This window comes from Euprymna scolopes, chromosome 24 (assembly GCF_053919585.1).
Source record: "Euprymna scolopes isolate OS-2025 chromosome 24, ASM5391958v1, whole genome shotgun sequence".
Lineage (NCBI taxonomy): Eukaryota > Metazoa > Mollusca > Cephalopoda > Sepiida > Sepiolidae > Euprymna > Euprymna scolopes.
In genome coordinates, this window is record NC_136505.1 from 66,331,761 (window position 1) to 66,350,362 (window position 18,602).

The 18,602-nt window shown below is 35.5% G+C and overlaps 2 protein-coding genes across 3 annotated transcripts in view; one reads left to right on the forward strand and one right to left on the reverse strand.

Moving 5' to 3' along the window:
- Positions 1-18,388, reverse strand: part of LOC145246759 (uncharacterized) — a 71,539-nt gene extending 53,151 nt beyond the window's left edge. The window contains exon 1 of one of the 2 annotated variants that reach the window (XM_080108532.1): positions 18,095-18,388. The gene's annotated coding sequence lies outside the window, so the exon portion shown is untranslated. The remainder of the gene's footprint in view (positions 1-18,094) is intronic. The other variant, XM_080108531.1, reaches the window with a different exon arrangement.
- LOC145246501 (uncharacterized) lies at positions 389-1,162 on the forward strand. The gene has a single exon (XM_080108116.1). It carries the CDS (start codon positions 389-391, stop codon positions 1,160-1,162), a length of 774 nt encoding a protein of 257 aa, XP_079964242.1.
- Positions 18,389-18,602: the final 214 nt, after the last annotated feature.

Here is an 18,602-nt window from a genome sequence, read left to right on the forward strand (position 1 = left end):
ATCATGTGTGGGACTTCCGCACCATTCTTGCCAACAATGGTATCGTGGCTAATATTGATAAATTTCAATTTGGCAAGAAGACCGTTGAGTTTGGTGGCCCTGTGATCACACCAACAGGTGTACAGCCATCCTCAAAGATCAGCTATTGAGAACTTTCCGACACCAACTAACATCACTGATGCACGATCATGGTTTGGCTTAGTAAACCAAATCTCCTGGCATATGCCATCAGCTATATTATCATGGAACCATTCAGGGACTTGATAAAACCGAACAAAAGTTTTTCTGGGACGACAATCTTGACAGACTTTCCCACCAATCCAAGAAAGTTATTGTTGATTGCATGAGATCAGGTGTTTCTTTGTTTGATGCCAACAAAAACACATGCATGCAAACTGACTGGAGCCGCACTGGCACCGGATACCTCCTTCTGCAGCAGCATTGTTCCCGTGATGATAGCAAGGCCCTGATGTGCTGCAAAGATGGTTGGAAGGTTATTTTGGCAGGATCAAGATTCACACACAATGCAGAACAGGGATATTCCCCAACCGAAGGTGAGGCACTGGCAATCTCATGGAGCCTTCAACACTCTCGTTTGTTCAAACAGTGTTGCTCTAAATTGATTGTTGCAACAGATCATAAACCGTTAGTTGGTGTGTTCAACAACTGTGAGCTTGACTCAATAGACAACCCATGTTTATTCCAGTTGAAAGAAAGCACCCTTGGTTGGTTATTCAAAATCATCCACAGTCCTGGCAAATGGCACATTGGGCCCGATGCACTATCACGTTACCCTAGAATATCAGAAATTTCGGGACTCCATGAAAGTGCCTCCGCAGACAATTCTAGGCTGGACGAATCTGCTTGCTTACCAGTATGCAGTTTGGCTGAAATCACGAAAAACACCATCTCATCGGGCACTGTGGTTGAATTTGGACTGAAGGACCCGGTGTACCAAAACCTTATTCAACAAGTACACATAGGTTTCCCGACATCCCAAAATGAACTCCAGGGGGAAATGCGTCCATATTGGCCGATGCATGACAACCTAAGTTCTGCAGATGGCATTGTTTTCCTTGACAAGCGAATTGTAATTCCCATCAAACTTCAAAAGCAATTTTGGAACACCTACACATTGGCCATCGAGGCACTTCCTCAATGAAGTTACAGGCACACCAATCCGTTTACTGGCCAGGAATTCATAGTTCCATAACCCAGTACCATGCCAGCTGTGCGGACTGCCTTGAACACACACCATCTCAATCATCTGAACCATTGATTGTTAATGATCCAGCCGAATATCCATTTGAGAAGATCTGTATGGATTATTTTGGAATCAAAGGCAACCACTATTTAGTGACTGTCGATAGATTCAGTGGGTGGCCCATAGTCTACCACATGGAAAATTCATCCACAGGTCAGGCTCTGGTTGATGCGACAAGAGAAATTTGTTGCACACATGGAGCTCCCCAAGAGATCAGTTCTAATAGTGGTCCCCAATTTATCTCAGAGAGATTTCAGTCATTCTTGTCAGCTTGGGATATAAGGCACAGACTGTCCTCTGCCGGGTACCCCCAATCAAATGGACGTGCCGAAGTGGCGGTCAAGTCAGTGAAACGCATCCTTCACAACAACATCGGCCCAAATGGTACTCTTTACTCTGACAAAGTTGCCCTTGCTCTCCTGCAATTTTGAAACACCCCAATACGTGGTGTCTGAGTTCAGCACAGATCTTACTCCAGACAGTTGAGGGATGGAATTCCAACCAATCCAATCTACTATCAACTACACCCCGAATGCATCCTCACTGCTCAAAAACGTGAAGAGTTAACATCGAAACTCAACACATCTCCGGCGAGGAGATACAACGTTGGCAATAAAAAAAACTTGAACATCTCAATGTTGGAACAAATGTGGTAATATAGGACAAGCAGGGTCGACGTAGATGGAACAAAACAGGTCGAATCGTTTAATGCCTTCCATACAGACAATATCGGGTTAAAATCAATGGTTCAGGTCGTATAACTCTCCAGAACCACAAATTTCTCTGCCCTAGCATCCACACTTATACTCGTCCAGGATGTCCCGGTCATACCTAAAGAAGCCCTAAATGAGTCCGGCACCACCGTCGTCAATCCTCCAGTCTTATCGGAGAACATCCCGACCAGTCCACTACCACGACTGCAGAGGCCACAGTGAAGCATAACACTACTAGGGCCATAAAGAGGTTGAGACCACACAACAACTCCGGCCTCGGTGAACTATAACTGAATTATAGATGGACTGTCTACTTCCATTGGCAGGGGAGATGCAGACACTTTGTTCATACCCTATTATTACATTACAGGAATCATTGGGTGGTCTTCCATTAATTAACCAATTCCTTGATCGACCTCTTCCCCGAGTTCATACAGTAAAAGAACGGATTTTCCGGGAAAACTCGTTGCACCCCCAGGTGTTGCCTTTCAGGTTAAATGGCTGAAATTGACACCTTGGATTTTTATAAAATTTTCTGAAAAGTTGTAACTAACTGATTTCTATATAATTTTGTTTGTCTATACTTTGCGATAACTCTTGGGTGTGCCCCAGGAACTCTTTTAGGGATAATAAAAATACTCTATTTTTGGGACTATCTTACCATATTTGTCCAAAATTTTCTGTGTATGTCTATTTAGCAGTTTTGCATGGTGCTGAACTCAAGTTTAAATATGTTAATGCCTTGGGGAACTTTGGGGTTAAATGGGGTTAGGGGGCAAATGATGGTCTTCATTTTTTTTTTTTGCATGGTGAGAACTCAAATTTACATATGTTAAGGCCTAAAACTGCACCGTTTGTTCATTTTCACGAGGATACATAGTCTTTTTTTTATGCCTCGTTCATTGTGCACCCACAGGGGACCATGCATGCTTCATTTGTTCTAATGATTTTTTATTAGAAAATCAAAAACAATGTTCTATATGTATCACAAACATTTTTGATTCTTTGTCAAATCAAAGTGAAAAAGCACAAAAAAAAAAAAAAAAAAAAAAAATTCAAAGGATAGCCAAGAAACAAGCATGTGAAATCAGACACCAAGAGAACATTTTCAATATTTTAAAATCCTTAACGTAATACAATTTTATCATGTGATGTTAATTCTGTTGTTCTGGAATTTAAATTGTTCATGTGATGCCTTCCGGCAGCTGGTTTCAGGTGCCTGTTTTGCAGCTACCTTTTAAATTGTTTGTTTTTTTTGTTTTTCTTCAGCTTTCTTATTTATTTGCTTTTTCAACTGATGATTCAACAAAAAATCGAAAATGTTCATGATACATAATGAACATAATTTTTGGATTTTAACAAAAAGATTAGAAAAATTGAAAAAGTAAAAAAAGATATAGTTAAGAATTTTGTTATTTTTAATATATATATATATATATATATATATATATATATAAGCGTGGAAGAGAATGTTAAATTTAATACTAAGATTTTAAAATGGTGCAATAAATAAAAAAATTAGATCATCAACTCAACATATAGAAACTAAACTAATTATAACTTAAATAGAATAGAAGTAACTTTAAATTTAATAATCATTATTGGCAATAAAATAACACCAGAGTAATTTCAATTACACTAGAATGGAAAAAAAATAACATTAAGTAACTGCAAGATCTGGAGACAAACAGATTATGATGGATTAAAATAGATTTAATCAAAATATAAAATTGGAAAAAAAAAATAGGTGAGAAACTAGCAGTTAAGCCCCGCTTTTCTTGGGCCCTATGTACTGTTCATAACAGTATGTGCATATGTATGTATGTGTGTATATATATATATATATATATATATATATATATATATTAAAAACTGACTCATGTCAAGGTAACCTACATCTAAAATTTCAAGTGTTTATACCCAAAATTGGCAAAGGAGTTTGGTAGAGTCTGCAAAGGTCAACTCTTTCAATTTTGACCTCTTGGAACCCAAATTTTCGCCAAAAAACTGTTTAAAAAGCTCGCTGCATGTCTGAATACTCATGTAAAATTTCAAATGTTTAGACCCAAAATTGGCTGAATAGTTTGCTAGAGACTGCAAAAGTCAAATCTTTTGAACTTTGCGCCCTTGACAGTCAAATTTTCGGCCAAAAACCGATTAAAAAGCTTGCCCTATGTCTGAATACACTATGAAAAATTTCAAATATTTAGACCAAAAATTGGCTGAGTAATTTGGTAGAGACAGCAGAGATCAAATTTTTTTAAACTTTGACCCCTTAATATTTGTTTTGGGCTCAAATCAAATTAAAAAGTTTGATCCATGTCCAAGTAACCTACATCTAAAATTTCAAGTGTTTAGACCCAAAATTGGTAGAAGAGTTTGGTAGAGTTTTCATAGGTCAAATCATTGAACTTTGACCCATTGACTGCCAAATTTCTGACTGAAAACCAATTAAAAAGATTTTCGCAAATCTCAATACACCTGAAGTCAAATCTCGAGTCTGAAGACTGAAAATTGTCAGAATATTTTGGAAGAAAAATGTACACACACAGGCACACACACACAATTTCACTTTTATAGATACGTAGATTGAACCGAGATAATGTTGGAACTATAAGTTGAAAATTAAGCAAAGCTGATTAATAAATACTAAAGCAAAATTAAAATATGAATGCATGGAATTTCGATAAATTGATAAATATTGACAAAAGAGTTATCTCCCTTGGAACGTAAATGGATAGGAAAGATTAGAAATTAAAATAAAATACTTTGATAATGATAAGAATTGAAAAAATAAATTTTAAATTTAAATTATTGACAAAACCAGTAAGGGGTGAAGATAAATTTTAATTAATACTATTCAAATTAACCTTTTTAATTACAGTTCCTTCTTAAGAAATAACATGTTAAAGCAAAAAATTAATAAGTAGATCATAACTAAGTTTATACAAAACTATGGTAGATTGAGGAAGGAATAGTCGAACATTTAAAGTGAAACTAGAATTTAGATGCGTAAATTAGTATTTGTGAAATACATCGAATAAATAAATTGGGGAGGAAAAATAATTATAAAAATTAAAAACAATACAAAAATATAAAAATAGGTAATTGGTTGAAATATCATTTAAAAAGGAGAAATATGAAAGTGTAACAACTAATAAAGTTGAAGACAACCAAAAAAAATAAAAAAAACAAAAAATGTATGAGTGATATAGAGGTCGGTACAACTGCTTGATCTCTTAAAACAGAGATTTTGAATGTATTCATATATATATAACTAGTGTATTTTGCCGTCTGAAGAATAGCTATTTTTGGAATATTTTCAAGTGATATAATATTTAAAATTGTCCAAATGGTTATGGAACAATTGTAACACATAAGGAAATACACAATATGATGTTCTCATTTTATACGGTTAAAAACTGTCAACATATGTTACCGTGACATAGGCTGACATATATTCGGTGGGTTTTTAACAGTATTTTGCATATTTTTTTATTTTTAACTCCTTTTCCCAAACTTCCTGTGTCAAAGAGAGAGTCGGCCGCCATTTTAAATTTTCCAATACATCAGTAAACATTGTATGTTTTTCAAGCTGGATAAACATGTTACATTGAATAAAAACACTAAAAACATATCCAGTTACGTAGAAAAAGTAACTTATCTTGCCTTTGATAACATTTATTTGTTATATATTTGTTTTTTGACAACTTTTTCGAATCTATGTGTACAGTAATACAAACCCAGGCATTCTTCTCAGAGCCGACTTTTGGCGAGTCTCACTCTTGCCGGAGGTTTTCGTAGACTGAAAAACAAATGGATGTTTACAAAAAAGGCGCCAAGTAATTATCTTGGCCTATACAAATTAACCAATCACAGGCTGCCTACAAGAAATGTGCATCGGGGGTTTAAAACATGAAAATGGCATTGTAACTGGAATTTCTCACAGTTAATAGTAACACACTAACATCACAAGCGCATTTCAGAAGATTCATCAGCGCACAAGCAGAACGGCCCAGTGCCTAAAGTCAACAGTAGGTTCTTTGATAAGACTGGGGCACGTTGGAAATGAATGTTTTTGTTTAAAGTACAATTGAACCATGATAATACTTGACTTTAGCATTTAAAACTTTAATCCCAGCCTTTATATATATATATATATATATATATATATATATAAAAATTAAAAAAAAAAAAAATGGCTTTGTTTTACTTTGGCATCCCCATTGTTTCTGCGAGACCTGAACATGACAGCGTATGTGAAAAAAAATCGTCCCCGGCAATGTTAGTTTTATTTTTAATAAAAACGAGGTGTTTTTTTGGTTTTTTTTTTTCAATTACATCATAAACTGTATTTGAACTTTTTAACAAACGTTTACATACATAAAAAATAGACTTTATAAGATCTTTAGGTACCTCCACGGCGATGTGTAAAACATCAGTAGTACACATTTTAATAGTGATGTCAACATTTCCTATGTTTGTGTTAATTTCTATGGATAAGCGTTCGCGTTATAATTATTAATGGAGTAAGGTTTTTATTTTGCTATGGATAAAAAATAATATAAAACTTACCTTTTGTAAAACAAATACATTTTTATTAACGAACTACAGACTAGAGTTAATAAAATAAAAGTAATTTTAACGTCTTCTATTGACACATGTATTTAAAAATAATGTTCTTTACAAGCCTCTGTACATTTTTGAAAAAAAGTACCAAACATAAGGACCACCCTCTATCAATTTAAATAAAATCAAAACGAATTTTTTAAGGTTGATTTTGGATTTACAATTTTTATTATCTCAATCGTCATATTCTTTTATATGAATCCATATTTTTATTATTATTGGAAACTTGTTATTAAATAAATCCATTTAAACTTCATATCGCGTAATATTTGAATTTAATATCATTTAAAGTTTTTTAAAAATAATTATTTTTTAGAATTGTTTTTTTTTGTTGTTGTAATTCAGATAATTATATTACCGAGAAAAAAATTGTCCAGAAAGTGTTTTCTTTTTTTGTTGTTTTTTTTTTTTTAAACATAATATTGAATTTATGTCCATTTTTATTTATGTGAGAAATTCCATAACAAACGCCATTTTGTCTGTCCGCCTAACATGATTTGCTAGACGGTCTTTGATTGGTTCAATTTGAATGCGCCAGTTTGGCACCAATTTTGTATTACATGTGCGTTATTTTTCAGTCTAGCAATGAACACGAAACAGTAAAGGACTCACACAGCGGTGCTCCGTCATAGAGTGCCAGGATTTTACCTTCATTGGACACCATGCAGTAGGTGGACGAAGGACATTTCTCTAAATACAGAGACAACATAATTGCTGAACTTATTTTACCCAATGAGGATATTCTACAGTGTTCGGCTTGATATATTTGATTATGGGAAATTATTCCTATTTCTTCCAGAGACCACAAGGTCCTAAAATATGCCCTATTGGGCAACAACATTCCTGCCGTGTTCAACCATGAACAACATGGATCCTTCTAAAAGAAAACCTGAACTAACATTCCCACAGAGGAATCATAACTAAAGGCTCCATTGCGTATGGATAGCAAATTCAGCCACTGTTTTTGCAAGAGACTTACCGTGACCAAAGAACTTTCATTTCCGATACATCTTGAATAAAATTTGAGTTAAAAGGTACGGCTTTTATTTGTGGAGTTTCATTTGCTATCTGCAGGGAGGAAATTGGGTGTGCAGGGAAGAAATTTCTTATATCCCATTTTTTGCAAAAACAATTTAAGTTAGTTTCTCGTTTTTTTTTTTTTTTTACAAAAACAAGCTACATTAGATTCTCGTTTTTATTGCAAATATCTAGAATCATTTTAAGCACTAGTAAACAAAAAAAAATATTTATAAATTCTTGATTTAAGACGAGCAGAAATTTTTTTTTTTTCCTCTTGATTGGAAGAGATTAATGACAAATATTTTTGTTTCGTTAAATCAGATGTAATTATTTCGTTGAAGTAACTTATGTCTCAAAATCTATAAGACAGTGATATTTGTTGCAGTGCACTTCTAAAAAATGAACAAGTAAAAAATTTGAAAATTCTTCTTACGTTTTAAGTAACGTTAGATAATGATTCGATCTTATATTTGGTCGTAGATTGCTAGCATATCTTAATTGCATTTTTTTTTTTTAATTTAAGATCCCACGAGGATTGTATACATCTTATAACAAAAAAAAAAAAAAAAACTCACAGTATTTAGCCTGTTAATGATTCTTTCACAATTTAAATGTTAATTGTGTTATATTGATTAACTAGCGGGGGTACCCGGCGTTGCCCGAGTGTTTGTTTCCGGGACGGGGGGGGGGGAGTTTTAAAAAATGTTATGGTAGGTAAGTAGGAAGGATCAAACCCGGAGTCATGAGTAAAAGTAGGAAAATAAAGTGAAAAAAAAACAACAAAAAAAAAAAACATCTGCAACGTTAACAGTTCGGCCACCAAGAAAAGTCCATTCCAGTTGTTTAGGAAAAAAAAAAAAAAAAAAAAACGACTACGGTAGGTCGGCGCGAACGTGAAAATATAATGTGAATTGTCCAGCATGCTAACCACTACGCCACAGAGCACTGCAGCTTAGTTTAGTGATTTTAAATAACTTCACATGAAAGAACTACGAAGCCAAACCGGTGTTCTCTTCTCAACTGTTCCTTGTGAACGATCCCCAAACGGTGTTAAGTGGTGGCAGGGGGAGGAGGAATTTATTAGAGAGAAAATATTTTACCACTTCCATTGATCTTAACCGATTTTGGGCGTGACTTCTCAGCAGAAAAAGTATAGAAATCTAAGATTATCGAGGAATTTGAGAAATAATAAGCCTATAACACACCTCAGATATTGTTCTGCCGTTTGTGCATATTATATTTGCATGAAATATCTTGATTTTTAATCCTATTAAGGTCAAAATCCCACGGGAAAAAATGAGTTCATTTTATTTATATAGAGATTAAATTAATTGATTAATTTGAAATTGAGATTGCTAATATTTGATTTGTATTTTTGATGCCATGTTTAATGTATTAATGGTGTGTACATTGTTGTCATTTTTCAAATGAATGTGAATTGAAAATTTATGAGAAAAAAAAATCTTAAGGGAAGGTAAGGGATTTCCCCCCCCCCCCATATGTTAGGCATCATTTAGTAGCTCGTGAATTTCGAATTTGGTTATAATTATATAACCCGACTATTTGTAGAGCTTAGCCTAAAGTAGGCTCCTTAATCACTGGCGGCCATATTTGTCAGCATGTTATTTATGATTAAATAATTCCATTTGGAATATTGGCAATATCGCCAGCGGCTTTGCAAATAACAATATCTGTTATTTCGATAATAAATTTAACGGGAGTAAAGGGCATTATCCCCCCCCCCCATTTTATACATAATTCCGTTCGGAATAATATTGGCACTTTGCCACATTCATTTTGCAGATAATTACATCTGTTATTTTATTAATTTTGCTTGAGGCATAAAAGATGGCCCAAAAGGAGCTAATGTTTAAGAGTGAGGCCAGAAGGTTTTGCATTAATAGTGCGGTAAAGTGGTTGGAAATTAATGACCCTTCTCCAGACTTTTTCAAATCCCAAGAAGTGGTAATTAGAGGATGGTTAAGTGACCTCGATGCATTAATTGACCAAATTCTTCTCAAAATCCTCGAAGAAGAGAAACTTCAGATCTGCGAGGCTTCAGAAATAGAAAAATTGCTTTCTTTAAAATTGAAATTAAATACACCTCAAGTTATGCATGCTTCAAGGGCTATGCTGGTCAAGATGGAATTGGATTGTGCAAAATTTGTCGGCATGTCCACAGATGATAAATTTTCGTTCAGAACATTTCTGAACAAATTCGAATTTTGCACGGAAAGTTTAAATAAAGCGAAGAAATTATTAGTGTTGAAATCGAAACTAGAGGGTGATGCGTTTGATGTAATTTCCAGTCTAGATATAATCGCAGATAATTATGATATAGCCCTAAAATTGTTAAGGGAAAAATATTTGAATCCTGATTTGATTAAAAATCAGATATTTGAGGAGATTATTCCTGCTCCGTCTGTTATAATGGATTTTAAAATTTTGAAGTCGTTTCTCAAAAAAGTTGAGAAATTTGACTGAGCTTGACAAGTCCTATGGGACTGATTTTTTTACTGAGAGTAGCACCTCAGGAGCAGCATTAGCTCACATAATATTTGCTAAGTGTCCTAATGCCATTAAAGTTGATGAATAGAAGTGGGGAAAGATACCCTTCACTAAATAATATTATGTCGCATGTATTTGAAGTAATAGAATACCTATTAGCTGCCCCGCTCGATGTTCGGCGGGAAATTTGCGCGCCAAAAATGGCGCCTTCTTTACCCAAGATGAAAGCCAAGATGGCGTCTTCCTCCCTATGTGAAGGTGGGGGCACTTTATCTTGTAAACTGTGCCAAGCTACAGATCATTCAATCAAGAACTGTAGTAAGTTTCGCACCTTCAAAGCAAAGTGTCGAAGGGCTAAACAGTTAAATTTATGTACTCTGTGTTTGGGTGAGCACGCAGAGGCATTTTGTCGTAATAGTAAGGGTTTTCCTTACCCGTGTGCAATATGTGGGATGAGAACGCATTTTACCGTCATGTGTCCCAAAGGAAATAAATCCTCTCGCAGAGCATTTATTTTTTTTACATATGGTGCAAGTACGCACGAAGGCTTTTATGGCTTGTATCCCCCCGAGGGATCCAAACTCCATATGTAAAAAAAATAAATGCTCTGCCTTGTAAGGCACCTGCAGGGTTGATATTACCTGCTCATAGGGTGAACTTTGTTCGCCCATTCAAACAAATCGGTGTGAATTTCACCGGTCAATTTTCTATTAAAGTTGGAAGGGTAGAAGTTAAAATGTACATATTACTTTTTACATGCATGAGTTTGCATGCAATTCGCTTAGAATTATTTCAGGATATGAGCACCCGCTCGTTTATGTTGGCCTTTGTAAGTTTTACCAACTTATTTGGTATCCCTACACATGTATATTCCGATAACGCAAAATCTTTTGTTGTGTCCGGAATATTGCTATCAAACGTGCTTGAATCGGACGAGCTGAAGGAACAATTTAAATTCATACACATTGTTCATCGAACAATTCCCCTTTACTCTGCCTGGCAGGGGGGGAGCCTGGGAGAGACTTATTAAAACAGTCAAACAATGTTTGAGGAAATTGTTGGGCAGAAGAAAGTATTTTAACTCCGAATTATTTTCTTCAAACAGGATATCAACCTCATTTGCTTATTAATAATTATGACACTGAATTATGTCCTGACCCCCCAAATAGGACTGCCTTATTACATTCCCTCGAAATGAGGAATAAATTTGTTGAAAAATTCAATCGTATCTGGCATAATGATTACCTCTTGTCATTAAGAGAAGTTGATGCCAAAATCGGGAGCAATTGTGCCCCCAAGTTATCTGTTGGAGAGATAGTACTTATTAAGACTCCCAACAAAACCAGACAATTCTGGAGTCTTGGTAAAATAATCAAATTAATTACTGGAAACGACAATAATGTTCGTTCTGCGGTTGTTTTTAAGGATGTGTGCGAACAGGTCCATTCCTTAAAAAACCTTGTGCCCTTGGAAATTAAAGGTAATGATGATATTGCATCAACTGAGTTTATAGAAGAAGGAAGTCCCTTTTTATGTCCAACCTGTTCTGTTCCGAATGATGGAACATCACCAATGATGTGCTGTGATTGTTGTGACAGCTGGTACCATTTTAGCTGCATAGGAGTTGATCATCAAGATACTTTAGGGGAGTGGTTTTGTTCTAATTGTAAGGATGAGGCTCCTCAGGTTGGTCCATATAGTGGAAATTAGCAAATGTCTGAATGCATGAAAAGTTGAAGTTTATACTGAAGATTAACAGACAATGGCACACTAATATTTAAAAAAATTATTGAATTAAAATTGTAATTACTTGTATTGTAAAAAAGTAATGATTATCCATTACTTTTCCCTCTCCTCCTTGGCAGTGTAATATGAAGAAGTTAACTGAATTAAAATTATAATTTTGAATCTCAATTTGAATTTTCAAAAATAATCATATCAGGTTAATAAATTTAACTGAATAGAAAAAAATGTTGTAATTATAAAATTGTGGAAGTTAAGACTTATGTTTATGGAATAAACTTGTTATTCGTTGTTTATCCAACCGTTTTATTAATTAACTTGTATTGGGAAAAAAGTAATGATTATCCATTACTTTTTCCTCTTCTCCTTGGCAGTGTGAGAAATTCCATAACCAATGCCATTTTGTTTGCCCGCTTAACATGATTTGCTAGACAGTCTTTGATTGGTTCGATTTGAATGCGGCAGTTTGGCGCCAATTTTGTATTACATGTGCGTTATTTTTCAGTCTAGTAATGAACACGGAACAGTAAAGGACTCACACAGCGGTGCTCCGCCATAGAGTGCCACGATTTTACCTTCATTGGACACCATGCAGTGGGTGGACGAAGGACATTTCCCTAAATACATAGACCACATAATTGCTGATCGGCTTGATATATTTGATTATGGGAAATTATTCCTATTTCTTCCAGAGACCACAAGGTCCTAAAATATGCCATATTAGGCGACAACATTCTCGCTGTGTTCAACCATGTACAACATAGATCCTTCTAAAATGAAACCTATCACAAATGGTTACGTTTCCAACCTGTTTCCCAGACCAGCAAGAACAACACGCATCACTTCTAGATCTGTTTCTGACCACAGTTCTCGAGGATTGTATAACAATGCTGACAGCCCACTCAGGAACGCTGATCATGCAGTGATAATGGTCGAAATCGCCCTAAACTCTAGACCCAAAACTGAAGAGCCAGTGCTCAAAACAAGATATTATAAAAAGGCTGACTGAGAAGCCATCAGAGATCTTATCAGAGATGCCCCATGGGAAAATATTTTTCTCTTCCTGCTGAACAGTGCTCAAATGAGACCACTGAATGGTTCAAAACGGCAATTGAAGCACATGTTCCCATGCGAAAATTTTATAGCAAGCCCCACTTTCCCCAATGGTTTACTTTTCTACTTGCGCAACTGCCATTGCTCAAAGGCAACATGCATACCGCAGATTTAACCGACATAAGTCCAGTTCAAACAGACAGAAGTACATAGAAGCTAGAAGTAATGTTAAGAAAGAAATAGCGACAGCTAAGAGAGGATTTACTAAAAAACGCATCGAAGCACAAAAATTAGGAACGCGTGACTTCTGGAAAATCTACAACAGTGTAGTAAATCATGGGCAATCAACAATTCCCCACTAACCAACAATTACAAAGTTGTTTGCTCAGCAACCGACAAGGCTAATATGCTTGCCAGCCGATTTGCCTCAAACTCCACACTGGACCCTTCCAACCACCCCCTGCCTGACTTTCCTTTGCGGACAGACGCCACGCTAGACGATCTAAAAATCACCCCTGCTCAGGTGCATGCTATCATAAAAAACCTTGACACTTCAAAAGCATGTGGACCTGATCTCATCCCAGCTGTGCTATTAAAAAAGTGCTCAGCCGAAGTAGCTCCAGTTCTCTCCAAACCCTACAACAAATGCCTTAATGAATCTTGCTTTCCAGGCTGTTGGAAAACTGCTTCTGTGGTACCAGTATTCAAGAATTCTGGCGAAAGAACTGACCCATCAAATTATCACCCCATTAGCCTCCTCCCACTTTTCGCCAAAATATTTGAGACCATAATTAACCATGCTCTAGTCCATCACCTTACAGATGCTGAACTTCTGACTGACAAACAATATGGATTTAGACAAGCCCATTCCACAGCAGACATCCTCACTGTAATTTCTGAACGTATATACCATTCACTGGACAAAGTGGGGGAAGGCAGAGCGGTAGCTCTAGATATATCTAAGGCTTTTGACAGGGTATGGCATGAGGGTCTCCTCAGGAAAATTAGATCATACGGTATCACTGGTAGAATACTTAACATAATTAAATCCTTCTTAGATAAGAGAAAAATCCAGGTTGTCCTTGATGGTCGTATATCTAAATGCGGAGTGCCTCAGGGGTCTATCCTTGAACCTCTATTGTTCCTAATATTCATTAATGACCTCCCTGACAAAATTGCCTGAGATGATATATATGCTGATGACATCAAACTCAATAACAGGCATGACAGGAAAACAAATGAACACATAACTAAAGAAAAAACAAAAAAAAAAACACTAGAGGATGATCTCCAATCTGTAGTGGAATGGGGACAAGAATGGATGGTCACATTCAATGCTGCCAAAACTAAACTGGTTTCCTTCAATAATTACAAGAAACCTTCTCTGCCACCAATAGCAATGGCCAGTGATTCTTTATCTGAGAGTACATCTTTCAAGCTGCTTGGCTTAATGTTCACAGGAAACACGAGTTGGAACAATTACATTGAAAGCATTGCCAGGGCCGCTGCGAAGAAGGTAGGCTCTCTCTACCGTGTTAGAAAACTACTAACACCTGAAATTATCCTATACCTCTATAAGGCCACCATTCGCCCATGTATGGAGTATTGCTGTCACATTTGGGCTGGTGCATCTGCTACTAGTCTCTCGCTCCTAGACAAGGTTCAAAAGAGAGTCGCTAATCTGATAGGCCCTGACCTGGCATCTAAGCTTCAGCCTCTGCCCCATCAACGAAATGTTGCATCCCTCTGCCTGTTCTACAAGTATTTTAATGGTGAATGCTCTGGCGAACTGCAGACACTTGTGCCCCCACGACGTATACACCCTCGACAAACAGCTAAATCCCACCCCAACACAATGGAGATCCCTAGATGTAAAAGGTCTTTCTACTCCAGTAGTTTCTTCTCCAGAACCGCTAGACTCTGGAATTCCATTCCATCTTGCTGCCCAAATCCCAACATAGTACCCCAGTAGTTGTTGCCTCTGATAGTAGCCCCCTACACCAAAGTGGCAATGCGCCTTGTTTGGGGTGAAAATGTAATGAAAAAAAAACAACCTGAACTAACATTCCCACAGAGGAATCATAACTAAAGGCTCCATTTCGTATGGATAGGGGAGACATCATTATAGCCGAACGATTGCTTCCGGAAAGGGAAAGGATAAATTTACCAAAATTAACATTTATTACTTCCGGAAACGTTAAATTAAACTATAATTATCATTTATTACTTCCAGAAACTTGGTAAACCGATATTACTGGAAAAAATGAATCTTGACAATTCAAAAAAATGTTTAAAATTATTTGTTCGGACCCCCCCCCCCAAAAAAAAAAACCTATTCTAGAAAAGTCCAATGTTGCTTTAAAAGTAAATAAAGAAAATATATCCGTAATTGTTTAATTGGAAATGTTTCAATTTAATTAATGAGAACGGGAAAGTTTTATGACATTCATAATAGTTTAAACTGGGCGAGCGCTATTTGAAAACCAAAACATTTTTTTTTTGTTGCTTATTTTTTCGTTTGTGTGTGTGTGTGTGTGTGTGTGTATATATATACATATATATATATATATATATATATATTTTTTCGAACAAATAAATAATTTTAAACATTTTTTTTGAATTGTCAAGATTCATTTTCGCCAGTAATATCGGTTTACCAAGTTTCCGGAATTAATAAATATTAATTTTGGTAAATTTATTCTTTCCCTTTCCAGAAGCAATCGTTCGGCCATAATGATGTCTCCCCTAGATTTGGATAGCAAGTGCGTGAAAAAAAATGGCGTCTCCAATTTCGGCAATAAAGTGTAGAAGCACCAAAAATATTAGCAGCTTATTTGAAGCTTTTTCTATTAAATGGTAAAAAAGTTAGGATGATAATATTAAATTTAATTACAATTACATCGTGTTACATATAGGGAGGGGTGTTAAAACTATGGCGCGTGTTGAAGGTACCTGGTACCTACGTATAGATCTTTTGGTAAATGTTTACTTTAACTACAACAGAACACCAACCAATAAAATTTGTTTTTTTATTGGTTTTCGGGGTCGGTAGCAACAAATTTGATATTCAAACCCGTCGCAAATTTACCGTTTGCATGATATTAACCCCTGAACCCTCGCACTATTCTGTGCCAACTCACCGCCATCGTTTATGCATTCTTACATGATGCGTTCGCGCATGAACCTGCGTAGTAAGGTGACTTGTCACATCGAAGAATTTTTAAGCAGACATTTGAAATAAGAAAGTTTTCAAAAACAAAATGTGGTTCATTTTTCTGTGTTACGTAGTTTTTGATGCTTTTTTAATTGATCAAAAAAAAAAAAAAAAAAAATTTAGTTTTCACGAGCGGTTTACAAAAACATTTTTATTTTTCGTTTTTTTTTTTTTGCAGGGGGGGGATATTCAATCATAAAACTTGTACAACATTTAAGAGGTTCTTCTGCAGTTTGAGCAGAACTGTTTAATTTTTCACAAAAATTCTGTTTACATTATGGGGTAGGGCGTGGAGGGGCAGCGGCAGGGGGTCGCGCGTGCCCCGAAAAACCTATAAAAAAAAAAAAAAAAAATTTTATTGGTCGGTGTTCTGTTGTAATTAAAGTAAACATTTACCGATCGTTTATAATATCAAATTTTTAAATTTCTTAAACCAAAAGGTTTTTTAAATTTTTTTTTAAACATTTCTCATATATTTTTTTTTTTTACATACATAAAAATAGACTGGTACTTCAAAAACGTGGACACTGCGTAAACTTTTTTTTTTTTTAATGGCTGCTCCCTGAAATGCGCAAAAGGTTTTGTTTTTGTCCCCCCCCCCCACACACACACACTTTCTTCGTATATATCTCAGACTTTTTAATCGTGCGATAAGCGCGTGGGGAACATTCATTGTTCCTCTTTTAATCCCGTCCAACGTCGGGTCTCCCTGCTAGTTATAGTTTTAAAACAATTTGGTTCAATTAATAACCCAAAAAATACTATAATAATATAACCTAATTATTACGGAATTTGTTTAGCATCAGATTATTAATTGAATCAAATTGTCATAGCACTATAATTTCGTTAACATAACGTTGTTTCATTTTAAAATTGTGGAATATTCAATATGCTTGCATAACAAAAAGAGTATTGCTTGGATTATTCGGTATACTGATTATCCAGACTACTACTCTCGTTTGGGTTGCTATATATTCACAACGTTTCGGCCGATGTATTATCCTACCTTCTTCGGGTGCATTTTTTCGAACGCGAGAATAAATGACTACAATATGAGAACCAAAAATTATGTTATTTCTACGAAATTTGAACTGAACTGTTTTTCTTTAAATTTTATTAATCCTACCTAAGTTTTAGTTCGGTAGTACCATAGTAAGTGTACACCAACACCACATCAAGATTAGGTTTAAGGTGCTCAATGATACTTCAAATGGCGTAACGGTTAAAAGCGTTGGTTAACGGGTCTCGCTGACATTTACTTTTAGAGGGTTGAAGGTATAATTCCTATTACAGGCGATAATAAACGTGAAATCCTAACAGACTGAAGACATTTTTTTTCTTCGATAGTGTAGTAAGTGTCCCTATTTAAGGAGCTGAATTTTCCCCTACATTAAAATTTGACCTTGTGCCTTAATGTCTTTAAGTGTGTAAGTTTGCCCTCATGGGGAGACAAGTTAATAGGAATTGGCTGGACGATGACAATTTCAGGAACCCGGATTTAATTGTATGTGGTCGCCTTTACAGGATTTGACATACTGAGCAAACATGGCACTCATAGGAGTTGATCTAGGACCCAACTAAAGGGTTTCTTCGAAATTACGGCTAGGTTGTCAAGTTCGACTAACTAGAAGGCTTCTAAGTTGAAAAAGATACGCCTGAAGAAGGTCGAAGGGTTACATTGGCCGAAACGTTGTGTAAATAACCAACAATGAGAATATTAGTTCGAATAATCTAAAACCGTACAAATTGTAGAAATCCTCACCTTAAAATTCCGAAACATAATGTCACAATGTTATTATTTTAAGCAACTACACCTATAATGCAAACGAAAGAGTTGACTTACGTTGTGGCCAAAATTATTTATATTATTAGTATTATTTGTGAAAAGAAAAAGGAAAACATTTATATTATAATTTAAAAAAAAAAAAAAGAAACATTTATCTCATTTACTTTTTACTTACCTCCTCCATAGCATATAATCGTTGTTGTTATTATAGCCAAACGACGAGCAGCGAAAAAAGATATTAAGGTTATACTTGTTTGGTTAGTATACTTTTTTCCTTTCCTTCGAATTATTCCCTTTTTATAAGAAAATGCCAGGAAAGAGTGTGAATCACCAAACAAAAAGGGAGACGAAGAAGATAAAGAGACGAAAAATCCCTCGAGAAGAAAAAAAGCATGAGACGTGATGGAGATTGTAGGTAAAGGAGATTTAAAAAAAAAAACAAAAAAAAACGTTATATTTTATGAGGAAGTCGGAGGTAATGTTGGAAGGAAGAGGAGAGAAAACAATGACGTCGTTCGGTCACGTGGTGTCGAGAATTGCTTCCGGTTCATAACTTCCGGTATGGTTGTCAGGGGAAACGGCGCCAAACAAATAGATAATTTCACTTTCTTTCTCGGACCGTAAAAATTTTAGTACTTTTTCTATATCAAGAAACAATTTATACCAGTGTAA